The 13,422-nt window shown below is 36.4% G+C and overlaps 1 protein-coding gene across 4 annotated transcripts in view; it reads right to left on the bottom strand.

Annotated features, from left to right (window-relative positions):
• The window catches only part of plcb4a (phospholipase C, beta 4a), a 78,005-nt gene that overhangs the window by 14,289 nt on the left and 50,294 nt on the right, over window positions 1-13,422 (bottom strand). For all 4 annotated transcript variants that reach the window (XM_079633618.1, XM_079633620.1, XM_079633621.1 and 1 more), the window contains exons 24-33: window positions 13,108-13,272; window positions 11,143-11,347; window positions 10,974-11,062; window positions 9,683-9,812; window positions 8,157-8,209; window positions 7,983-8,048; window positions 7,731-7,846; window positions 6,234-6,309; window positions 5,960-6,135; window positions 656-757 (exon numbers count right to left, since the gene is read on the bottom strand). In XM_079633618.1, the coding sequence (XP_079489744.1) occupies window positions 656-757; window positions 5,960-6,135; window positions 6,234-6,309; window positions 7,731-7,846; window positions 7,983-8,048; window positions 8,157-8,209; window positions 9,683-9,812; window positions 10,974-11,062; window positions 11,143-11,347; window positions 13,108-13,272 (1,178 nt within the window). The remainder of the gene's footprint in view (window positions 1-655; window positions 758-5,959; window positions 6,136-6,233; window positions 6,310-7,730; window positions 7,847-7,982; window positions 8,049-8,156; window positions 8,210-9,682; window positions 9,813-10,973; window positions 11,063-11,142; window positions 11,348-13,107; window positions 13,273-13,422) is intronic.

The following is a 13,422-nucleotide window of genomic DNA, read 5'->3' as shown; positions in this document are numbered from 1 at the left end:
AAAAAGTTTATAGTAAACAACCAGCATTTTAATGTTTTGCATTTCTTTCCCTTACTGTACCGAAAATGAACCGAACCGTGACTTTAAAACCGAGGTACGTACCGAACCGTGATTTTTGCGTACCGTTACACCCCTACCATTCGGTGTAGAAAAATCCTGGAATGTTTTCCTCAAAAACCTAAATTTCTTTTCGACTGAAGAAAGAAAGACATGGATATATTGGATGACATCGGGGAGAGTAAATTATCAGCAAAAATTTTTGGAAAGTGAACGAATCCTTTAAGGACATCAAAACCTAAAATAAAACTGCAGAAAGGTCTACAATATGGGACCTTTAAGGAAAGTTTTTTTGTTATTTTTGTTATTTTCCTGAATGACGTATTCCCTGAATGCTCAAATTTGGAGAGAATAACAAGAAAGTCGCATTTTGAAATGATGGAAACTAGTGCAGAGCATCACTAATGCAATCAGAAAGAATAGAATAATAGTTAGATGGTGTTCTCCCAAATTATACGGATGAAATTGCACAAGATGGTTCTGTTTGGTCATTACACTGTAATAGCAATGTCTCCAAAAACAGGCAAAGCCCGACGGAAAGTGCAGCTATAACGTAGCGCGGGTGGTGTGAGCGTTAAAGGGGAGCAGTTGTTATTACCGTTCCCTCTCAGCCTTGTTCTTTATGCTTTTGTCTTGACTGATGGCTTTGCTGCTCTCCATCGAGGTCTTCGCTTGGTTGGTCCGCAGCTCTTTACTCTGTCTGGGAGAGGAGAAGGAAAATCATGCAATTATTTTTATGACAAACGTTAGTTTGCTCTATGATGCTAAAAGTACTGTATTTATACGTTTATACATTTATAAATGTCAACCATTTGAGAGTGTCCCATGCAAGTTTTACATATGTTTTTTAATATTAGTACGAGTAATTTGTTATGAACTCAATGTGGCATTCATTTTTTAATCGGGTGACACTTTAAAATAAGGTCCTAACTATTAACTAAAAATAAAAATGAGCAATACATGTGTTACAGTATTTATTAATCTTTATTATGTTAGTATAAAAATACAACTGTTCATTGTTAGTTCATGTAAGCTCAAGTTCATTAAATTACATTAACTTATACAACTTTTGATTTCCATAATGTATTAGTAAATGTTGAAATTAAGGTTAATAAATGCTTTTGAAGTATTTTTATTCATGGTAAAGTGTTACCGTTATTTGTAATTGATGTTTTGCTTTAAGTCCATCAAATTCCTAATGAGAAGGAAAATAATCAAATGAGATAAAGTATTTAAGGCGAGACACGGCAGGCAAAAGCATAGTTTTTCTTTCACTGGTCAATTTTGAGATTTTGGGCTTTGTCTTCAATAACACGTCTTCTTTCAGAATTGTGGAGAAAAAAAGTCCAAAATACACATTTAGGTCTTTATTTTACTACACTTTATCTGTTTGCGTCTGTAGATTTCTCCAAAATTCAACAAAAGTTGGTGATATAAATCATCATGATCCGCGATCTCTGTCTGCACCCCGTCATCACATACAAGCTCTCTCTCTCTGCTTTACAATGCTGTCGGATCCAAATATGGTAATTTGCTTTTTATCAGCAACCAATCGTGAAAGTACAATGGGCGTTTAACCCTAAAAGCGAAATCTCATTGGCTGATGTCAATTTCTGACACCGTGATTGGTTCAGATGCATCACGTGACGTGCTCTGACATTCAGATGTGTGTTTTTAAATGTTTTTCTGTTCAGTTAAAGGCCATAAATGCTGTGTTTATAAGTTTTGATGTGATTTTGGTGGTTTGTATTGTTGTTGCTAATGATTTGATGTAGGGATGCAAACGATTAATCGATTATCGATTAATTGTCGATAATACATTAATCGATCAAACTTATCGATCATCGATTAAGCAGGTTCATGCGCGTGCGTGCTGCTCAACCGCGAAACACAAGCGAGCGCGCCGGAGTTATGTTTGGGACTGTTTTACACCTTCATCATGACTATAAGTTTGCGTGTGCATTCGCAGCCTTTTGTTTTGTGCAAATGTAAGTTGTAATAGTTTATTATGTGTACGTTTATTATGTGTATTATGTGTATCTATATCTGATTTATCTCATAGCCTATATTGGATGCATTTGGTTAAGAATTGTTGAAGGGTGATCTTTAGCGCGCGCAGCTCAAACGGCAATGCACGACTAATAATGACTATTGGGACTGTCATATTATATAACATTATAAAGAGAACAATAGTGTAATAAAACATTGTGAAGTATTTGGGTTTAGTTGCCGTGTCGCGTTGCTCCAGGAAGAGCGCGTCCACAACATGAGTCATTCTGAATGGCACGTAACTCAAGTTCACTTGTGCATTCACGTCATTTTGTGCAGATATAATTTGTAATATTATGTTTATTTTGTATATATCTGACTAATCTCATATAGATTGCGCTTCTTTGAGATAAATAACGCGCTAGCAAAGTGCTCAACGGTTATTCATTCAGCGCGCGCCGCTCAAGCAGCATTAATGCACGACTAATAATAACGATGATTAATTTGGGACTGTCATATTACATAACATCAGAACACTATTTTATTAAATCGTTGTGAATTAATTGGGTTTAGTTGCCGTTTTCAGTGCGTTTCAGTGCACGTCTAACGTAACACACTGCAAGCACGCATCTGAGGCGGCGTTGGTGACACGTTGTATTATTAGTCGTTCTATTTGATTATTAATTTAATTTAATTATCATTCACATCGAAACATTTTACAATCCTACTAGCCCTTCATTTGGATTAAAAGCCATTCTCATTCATTTGGTGAGTAACATAGCGTGTTTAACAAACCCTGTCATGCTGTTGGCCATATGCACTGCAGCAGACGCATAATTAATCATTCATTTAAATTACGATCGATCATGGGAATTTGTGAAAATTGACTTCCCTTCAGTTCTATATTTGAAGTTTCCAGGTCAATCTTACGGTTACCTTTCTCAGACCAAGCAACAATAAGTGCTGCTAATGTTTCAAGTTTTTCAAGTTTACCAGATAGATTATTATATGTAGACTTAATATAGTTTAGGCTAAGCCTACCCATATAGATTTTTATTTAACATTTATTTTATGTTGCTTAATGTTTGCAACAGGTGAGCCAGTGCACAATTATTTTTTATGTATTTTAATTTTCTGTGCATAATTAATTTTGTTAAACTACATAAATGCCATTCTGTACCGTATCCCAACTGTTACAATAAAACATCATTTGAGGAATATAACATGCATTTTTGTTCAGTATATAAGCAATATTTAGCTTTTTATGTTAAAGACACTATTGATACCGTGAGAAATGTACATTCTCAGGAAAATAGCCGCTTATCAGTTAATCGTTAATCGATCGATAAGGTCAATCAATTAATGATTAATGAATTAATCGATAATTTGCATCCCTAATTTGATGAGATATTGTGTCTGTAAATAGTTGTTTCCACTAAAAAAGTAAGAATTTTTACATCACAAATCTTTAACATCACACGCCCCGTTTCCTCGGTTAAAATCTAAAAATTTCTCACGATTTAAAAATAGTTGGAAACATTTGGGATATTGTAAAGTAATCAACTTAACAAAATATATAACACTGGCCTTGTGATTTTGGGATATTTTAATGCAAAAATCTTGCATATTGTACCTTTAATTGATAAATACAGTAGACATTATCACATAATTATTACATATATTAACTATTTTAATTTAATTTTTTAGCAAAAAATTAATTTGTGAGACAGTTATTGCTATATAGAAGGACTCATATGGTGTGATAATATCTTGTTTGCACTGTGCAACAGAAGAAGAAAGTATATGCTGTTTAAAGTGCAATTGCAATAATAAATGCTTGATAACTCTGTGGAGTTAATGTAAAATAAACAATAAGAACACAGAGAACAAAACAGCAGCTGCAAGAGCAGATACACACACACACACACACACACACACACGTCGTATGGAACAAAAGCCCATAAGAAACGCACACTAGGGAGAATTCAGAGAGAATGAACTGCGCCACTGATAGTGTTTAGCAAGCATACACTGCATTGTTTCAGCGCTCGATTCACTAAAGGAATTATGCAAATCAGGTAATGCCACAAACATGCCACACAATTAGTGCAGCTCACACTTGGCATGGAGCAATTCCCCACAATACCGGCCGGATCTGACGCCTGCACCGAGACTGCGAACGCTGACGGTGCGCTTGACTTCACATCTGGATATATGCCTGGATATATCCATCAGTTAATGAACTAATGCTGACATGATCAATAGACACTGCACACAGATGTTAATTGCAATTAACAGACACACAGTGATGTCCTCTGCTAATCCAGCATGCACTATCTGCATTAAAAAGGAGGCACGTGTGCCCAGAAAATAATCACACTTCATTTAAATGCACGGCACAATCAAATACACACTGTATAAAAATACTTTTTGAAGTTTATTGGCGGATCTTTTACAAGAACACTATTTTCCGTCAAAGTTTAAATCAATGTTACTTGCAGAATGTTTGTAATATTTGTGAAATTTACTAGTTTTGAATGAAAATGTTTGTGTAATAGCGCATATATTGCCTAGTTAAATTATTGTGTGTGTGTTATTTGAAGACGCAGGGTTTTATGCTGAAAAGTGGCACTAAGGTGCAGTTTTTATAGATGAATGATATTTTAAAAATTATATATACTGTACCGGTCAAAGGTTTGGAAACATGACTATTTTAATGTTTTTGAAAGAAGTCTCTAATGCTGTGTTTATTTGCTCAAAAATACAGAGAAAACCAGTAATATTGTGAAATATTATTACAATTTAAAATAATGGTTTTCTATTTTAGTATATTGTAAGTATAAAAGTAACTACGGTATTCCAAAACTTCTGAACGGTGGTGTATATTGTTACAAAAGATTTCTATTTTAAATAAATGCTGTTCTTTTTAAAAAAAATATTTGTATTCATCAAAGAATCCTAAAAGTAGTATCACAGGTTATAAAAAATATAATATAATAAAATAAAAACTGTTGATTAACAAAAACATTTTTATAAAAAAAAAATCCACATATTAGAATGATTTCTGAAGGATTGGGTAACACTTTAAAAGAAGGTACTAATTATTAACTAAAATGAACATTGAGCAATACATAATTTGTTACAGTATTTATTAGGCTTTGTTTATGTTAAGTATAAAAATACAAGTGTTCATTGTTAGTTCATGTTATGGCTGAACTAAAATTAAACTTTGCATAACAGAAATAAATTATATTTCAAAGAATATTAAAATAGAAAACCATAATTTTTAATTGCAATAATATTTCACAATATTACATTTTTTTTCTGTATTTTTGATCAAATAAATGCAGGCTTGAATTATATATATATATATATATATATATACACTGTATATATATATATATATATATATATATATATATATATATATATATATATACATATATATAAAAAAATGTATAAACTATTTAAGAATTATATATATGTATATATATATATGTATAAACTATTTTAGAAATATATAAATAGCGTCACTTTTCATGTTGACTAAATTAGCTGCATGCCACAACATTTTCCAAACCTCAGAAACAGTGTGATTCATTAAAGCAGAAAGCTTTAAAGACAAGAACATCTTTGTAGAGAGATCCAAGTTCTCCAGCGATGCAGGTCATTGTCCTGAAGCCAGCGATGGACACTTCATGGACACTACACTAGCTTTCATCTCTCTCTCTCTCTCTCTCTCTCTCTCTCTCTCTCTCTCTCACCCCTCTCTCTCTCTCTCTCTCACCTCTCTCTCTCTCTCTCTCTCTCTCTCTCTCTCTCTCTCTATCTCTCTCTCTCTCTCTCTCTCTCTCTCTCTCTCTCTCTCTCTCTCTCTCTCTCTCTCTCTCTCCTCTCTCTCTCTCTCTCTCACCTCTCATGGACGAGTGTGAGTTGGTGTGTTTGCTGGTCCTGCTCCACTAACATCAGCTTCCGGAGCTGCTCACACTCCTGGATCACGTGCTGCTCTCTCACAAGCTGTTCTTCAGACGAGTGGCATTTGATCATCTCGTCCCATTCAGACGCGTGAGCCGCGACCACGTCCTTCACCTGCCGTACAGACACATGAGGACATTTTGTTTTAATATTCGCATTTGTAAAACAAGAAGCTGGACTGTGAATGGAACAAATGAAATTTGACTTAATACCTTGGATTTGTGATTTGTCGTTACGGTCTTCATTTGCCTTTCGATGTCTCTGCTCATTTCAAGGCTGTAACTTTCACTGAGGAGGAACAAACAATGAGAGCGTGTTCAAAATATGACTGAGAAGAAGCTGTTATACTTCACAATGTTCTGGCTTTGTTTTACAAGGGTCATAGCATGTGGATCTACAATGATTCGGGTGTAATTGGATAGTTGGCCTGTCAAGAACTGTCCTGCAGTGTGTTTCTCTAAAATAAACAACTATCCATCCATCCATCCATCCATCCATCCATCCATCCGTCCGTCCGTCCGTCCGTCCGTCCGTCAAGATACAATATGTCATTTTTTTCGCCACTAGGGGTCGCTAACCTCTTACAATAACAAAGGTGTAGGTTGATGATGCAAAATTTCCTGCCGATGGATGTAATAATATTTATGGATGAGTGAATACATTGATGTTTTTAACATGACTCTGGGATGAAGCAGAGCGCGAGTGCTAATGAGAGACAGATATCAGCGCCACACGCGAGTCCCGCGGATATAAAGGAATAAGGACATTAATCTACCGAACTACCAACAAGTGCTGTATTAATACTCTCACAGGACAGTTTATTAGACGAATGAAACTTGTGAGGTAACGCAGCGCTGTTCACTCGCTATACACTATCACACTAAAATTGTTGAAAGTTATAATGTTATTCTGTGTGTTAGTTTGTCTGTATGAGACTAGCAGTAAGCTAGATCAACATTAGAATAACATACTGATCATTTCATCATGTTGAACTATATAACATTGATTAGTTTTATGTACATTTGCTCACCTGTCTAATAAAGTACAAGAGCTCTGTCGAGTCGAAGTTAGTCGCGGACGCTAGCTCTCGGCATCTCGAAAACGCCACGCCGATATTGATCCTTGTTTTAGTTCTTCTTTAGTCCCAAAGTCTGCTTGCCATGGTCCATAATGTTTGAACGAAACAACAACAGCGTGAGCTAGACGTTACGCACTACACAGTGGTCCACGACAACGAGCTGGCGGAAACCAGGGATAACGCGGATATTACGTCAGTGACAGGCGACAAGTTTTCCGGGATGGCCAATTATTTAAAATGGGAATTTCTCTGAAATTAAAAATCTTTGGGAACTTTTGGGAGATTGTAAGTACACAACTGCAGGAAATATATCACACTGTGCAAGTGATTTTGGGATATTTTATTACAAAATTCTTACATATTGTACCTTTAAGACACTGCGTCCACCAATTTAATCCACCAAGTGCACGACTACAATGGAAAGAGCGATAGTGGAAGACTAGACTGGCCTTTCTACAACACATCCTGACGTCACAGGATCTTTACGAGATGTGTGTGAACGCACTCACAGATCCCGGAAAATCACTGTCAGTGTGAATGAACCAAAATCAAACGATCCCGGGACACATTATCCGTGTATTTTCCAGAATCTCTGTGTGAAAGTGTAATGAAAAACTAATATCACATTCACCTCACTTTCTTGCAGCCTTTTTCGAGTTGCTTCTCCAGCGCTTGCTTCTCTTTATCATGTTGAGCAACAATCCTGTCCACTTGAGCGCAGTGGGAGCTCTGCAGTGCAGTGTGTGCCTGAAATAGGAAGCAGGATTGTCTTTGTATTCGCGCTGTCAGTTTTCCTGCCCTACAGGCTTCAGTGTGTGTGACACTCCGGCAAAGTGTTCATAATCAATTCAATGAACTCAAGGAAACAAAAGCCTTCGGTCACCTTAGCATGCTTCTTCTTCAAAGCCTCCACATCTTTCTGCTGCTTCTTGACTAGCTTCATGTAGGTCTGGGGAGAGGTTATAGAAACATGAATGCCGCACTTATTATATTTCATAATTCAGCGATGCAAATCACATGCTTTCCGACAGAAACGTCCGGTTGGGTTGTTAGTTACCTTCGTTTGCTGTAAGTCATCGATGGTCAGTTGAGGAGTGAGAATTGATGGATCTAGGTTCACAAAACAAAATATGTAAATGCAAATGTAAACTAATAAACTGATTGGTCATTGAGATGTGTGCTTCAGTGCAATCTTTTAAGACGGATGCATAATGTATGATTTTTGCCACAGTTTCGCATTTGGGGAATTTCAGGGACTGTGAAAGATGTGTTTTTCGCCGTAGGACAGCCTTGGATTGCTTTTTGATGTCAGTGTCAAAGTCTTTAGTTTGCCTGAGCTTTTACCCAAGATCTCACTGGAGCCATATCTCAATCTGACAAGCAACAATAGTGAAAGACAGAAAAAACAAGCTGGAACAAGCAAATGATTCGAAATGCATGTAGATTAAAGGGGTCATCACATGGATTTGTTTGATTATTTTAATGTTCCTTGAGGTTTAAAGGTTTTTTTTTGCACAAAAACAAAAATATCTATGAGGAACATCACTCTGACCCTCTAAATTATATAAAAATATATATGCAGAATATAAATGCAAATATTTCTCAAATATATATTTTTCTTAAATATATACATGCATGTGTGTGTATTATATACAAAATAATTATACACAATACGCACACTAGAGGATGGATACCCGACCCGAGCCCGACGGGACCCGCCGGTACCCGACGGGCCGGGCCGGGTTCGGACAGATATTTAGAAATGATGTTCGGGTTCGGGTCGGGCTCGGTCACATCAGCGCGATAAGGCATTGAACATTTTAAATTTAAAACAGCTTATTATGTAGGTAGCCGATGTGCCTGATGCTTTCACTTGATGCAAACGTTCGTTTTTGTGATTAAAATACATGTAAAATATTACCATGACATCCGTCTTCCTGTGTGCGGACATTTGTTTATGTAGTTGTGACAACGAAACACGTGCATAATGTGCGCGCGCCTGTGTTAAGAGCGCTTGTTGCTCCGCGCGCTGATGCGCTTGTCCTGTTGACATTTCCGATTGCCTTCCTACAGTTGCTTAATAAAAGCGGGCTTTCCACACAAACAAACATACAATTGTCATTAGTATGAGAAAAAAATGGGATTTTAACTGTCGGGCTCGGGTCGGGCTCGGGTCGGGCTCGAACATAAATATCTTTGTGCCTGTCGGGCTCGGGTCGGGTTCGGTTACTGCTCTGTCGGACGCGGGCCGGGCTCGGACTGAAAAATTCGGCCCGATCCGCACTCTAACGCACACATATTATGTAAACACAAACTTTTATTTTGGATGCGATTAATCGCGATTAATCGTTTATACACTTCCCACACTTAATATCTGAATGCCATCACATTAGATTAATTATTATAAAAAAATATTGATATATATTTAATATATAAAAATTATTAGCTCAAAACTGATAAAATTATCTGATGTGCCCTCCACATTGATTTTATATCTCTATACTCTTACGGACTGATTTATGTATTTGTATTTCTCCTACACAGAGCCACTGCCCATGCAGATCTCTACACTTCTATAGTTACCCTCTTTTGAACAGGTGACCGCATTTTGTCCCAGTTTCCCAGAGTCCTTCTGCGGTGTCATCGCGGCCGAATTCACTCTCCGCTTCTTATTCCCCATCCAGCGGTCATTCGGCACATCAGCAATATCTGACTGAATAAACACCCAGAGTTCATTAAACAACATCATTCTCCTTCACAGCGTGGAGGGGAAGTTAATGACTGGATTCTGCATTATATGTGACCCGCCCTGGCGAAATGAGTCACAATGTTCCATTTTGAGTCGCAACGTTCCATTTCCCGTTGCAACGTTCCATTTTCCATTTCAAGCGGAAGTCGCAACGTTCCATTTTAAGATATGGGCCGATTATGTGGAAAAACAATGAAATAATAGATTTTTTTTTTTTTTTTAAAGAACAGACATTCAAAAATAATCTCCCAAAGTTTAGTAGTCCAGATAATTCAGTAAAGGTATTTAAATGACTATTAAAGTTTACAAAGTTAGAGCGTTTATAAACTCTGAGCGTGTCCCGGGTATCCCCTGAAACCTCACGATCTCTGCTCTCCAAATATGGTGTTACACGTTGTATAGAACCAATCAAAAAGCTTAGAAATGTACACAAACGCTGATCATTTGTCAATGGGCAGCCCCGTTTCGACTGACCGGCACGCGATTGGTCCCGTCCTCCTGTCAAGATCAACAAGCTCAAGATCTCCTCAGAAAGATGAAATATTATTAATTTGAGAAATGTCGTGTTATATATTAATGTCTTTGGTCAAATAAAGCTGTAAAATAAATATTTTATCCTTTTAAATGCAATGGATTTTGAAAGATATCAACAAAAAACGGCCAAAAAAAACGTTAAAAGCGATTTTCTCAGGGTTTCAATTGGAAAAAGAGAGACGACCATATTTCAAATGTGTGCATCTTTACAAGCATTCAAGGTATGACTTTGACTAGGATATCATTTGAAAGCTTTCCATTAATACCAAAATCTCAATTTTGAAATGTGGGTCACTGTGACTCATTTTGCTGGATCAGGTCACATATGAAGCAAGAGTTATACTTTTTTAATAATTTTGTCAAAACATTTGTGCATGTAAAATGAAGTGGCCAACATGTGTGTCAAATAAATGCACAAGTGAGAAAAACCTGAAAAGCGCATCAGAAGCGAGCAAGAACATCGTTGTGCCACAGAAACACATTAATGCTGAAAGTTTAATGACAGCAGTCGATTGGTACATGAAGAACTGATTAAAGTACATGAACAAGACTTCTCAAGGTTGTGTGTGCATTAATGATGCAGACGCTCACCGTCTCAATGCCCATGGCTCTCATTTGGTCCGTTCTTTTCTCACACACGGATAAGAACTTTTTGGGATCAAACAGGGCATCTACGATCGCTGAAAGGAAAAGATCTGGCAGCGTAAAGACTTGTGATGAAACTCAGAGAACTAGTTTTTCCTCATGTTAGTGTCCTCACCTCCGAAGCCGTCGGGCACGTATGTCTTGAGGATGATGTTGCAGAAGACGGTGGCCAGAGACAGAGGCTTGTTGTACTCATTTCTCAGGGAGATGTGCCTATAGCCAGACTGCAGTCCATCCAGCGGGAGGATCCGCTGTCCGATCAGCTTACCGTTGTCATCGTACACGGCCACCCGGAGCACAGCCAGATCCGGCAGGATTACCTTTGGGATCGAGGCGTTCAAGTGTTATTTACTCTGCTTGTGTTTTTGAGTTTCAAAAGCAAAACAAGAGAGACGGTGACTTAGAATATTAAATAATAAAGCCTAAAAGCTGAGAGTATTTGATGACAGAATTAACATTTTTGGGTCAAAAATCCCTTTAATACCCATTCATCTCATAGCATTATTTATGCAATTATAACTGCAGTGTAAATGCATGCATGCCACCTCTGATCTGCAATAAACAGACTGTAAATATATATATTAATAAAAAATAAATTAAAAATAAATAAAAATCATGGTCGTTGTAGCCGAAAAGTTCAAAATATCAAAATATTTATTTTTAAAGCTACTTTTTGTAATGTTTATTTGATGCTTTTCTCGTTTAACACAATAATGAGATAATATAATATATTATCTTTTGGATGAAAATTCTCAGCCAGATTCATTTGTGATTGATTTGATTAATTTATCAGTAGGCTTAAATAAATAAGCCTAAGAATTTGCACGATTATCATTCTTTTCTTAATGCAATTTCTTCATAACTTGCACCTCAATATTTTGGTGTGTGCTTTATATATTTAGGTTTGCTTTATTCATTATTTATCCACCCTCATATTTTTTCAAAGGAGCACAGAATATTACATAAAATATTAAAATATTAAATCCCATTCCGATTCAAAAACACATTTTTTGTTATGCATGTCGTAACTACACACAATGTTTTTTGTGATTTTTAAGAAAAAAATAATTATGTTACAAAGTAACATGCATAATTATGCATATAATACAAAAAAATAGCACTTTAATATATAGAATTGCCAAAACCTTCATTTAAAAATAAATAAAATACAGACAAATAAATAAAATAAACAAATACCGTTACTACTATTACAACTAATAATAATAAATGATAATAAAATAAACACGTTTCAATAATCACAGAAGTGTGAAGGCCTGTTTTCTGGGTGATTTGATAAATCTATACAACATCAGATGACTTCAAAAGAGTGTGTGCTTTATGGATCACACCGAATGGCTCTGTTCCTCATATAAAACTACTGTATGCCTTTAGTAGACTTATATGAACTGTGGTTTGTACAGATGAAACTGGAAAAATTAGAATATGGTGCAAAAGTTCATTTATTTCAGTAACTCAACTTAAAAGGTGAAACTAATATATTATATAGCCTCATTACATGCAAAGTGAGATATTTCAAGCTTTTATTTGTTATAATTTTGATGATTTACAGCTTATGAAAACCCCAAACTCAAAATGAGAATATTGTGAAAAGGTTTTCATAAGCTGTAAACCATAATCATCAACATTATAACAAATAAAGGCTTGAAATATCTCACGTTGCATGTAATGAGGCTATATAATATATTAGTTTCACCTTTTAAGTTGAGTTACTGAAATAAATGAACTTTTGCACCATATTCTCATTTTTCCAGTTTCACCTGTATGTAAAGATGCTTCAAAAACTCTCCGGTTGCGTTTAATCAAAGAACAGCGTGGATAATTATACTGCCGCGTTCAGATCTCTATAGTAACTACTTCATTGAGCTCATGTAGATATAATTAAAGTTCACTGTACAAGTCCACGTCTTATACGTTCTGGATAATGATGGGAAGTCATTATGTCATTGATATTCTGAGCTGCAATTTAAGAATCATTAAGAGTGAGCGCCTCGGCTCTTCAGGGTAAGAAGATCGTAACGTGACATAATCGAGACGGAGACGTCGCTGGCATAAAGGTTACCTTTCTGAAGACAAATGATTCTCCATTGTACACCGGATTGAGCCCGTTGTTCATCACCATCCTGGTGCGAAACTCTTTACGGATGGTGTCCGTGGGGAGCCCGTACATGTCCACCTCCACGTACGTGCCGATCTTCTTATCGGACAAAAACTGTCCAGAAATCACCTGGACACACACACTCCACTCACTCTCAGAGCATTTTATAAAATAGCTGGTGAGCAGTCACTCAGCAGACGCTTTATAGTGGGTGATTAACAGTACACTTATCACATTTTACATAATTAACAAGCACTAACAAACCTCAGTGCTCAGTAT

The sequence above is a fragment of the Phoxinus phoxinus genome, assembly GCF_949152265.1.
Source record: "Phoxinus phoxinus genome assembly, chromosome: 13".
Lineage (NCBI taxonomy): Eukaryota > Metazoa > Chordata > Actinopteri > Cypriniformes > Leuciscidae > Phoxinus > Phoxinus phoxinus.
Note: the sequence above shows the minus strand (reverse complement) of the source record. Positions and strands in the feature narration are given on the sequence as shown.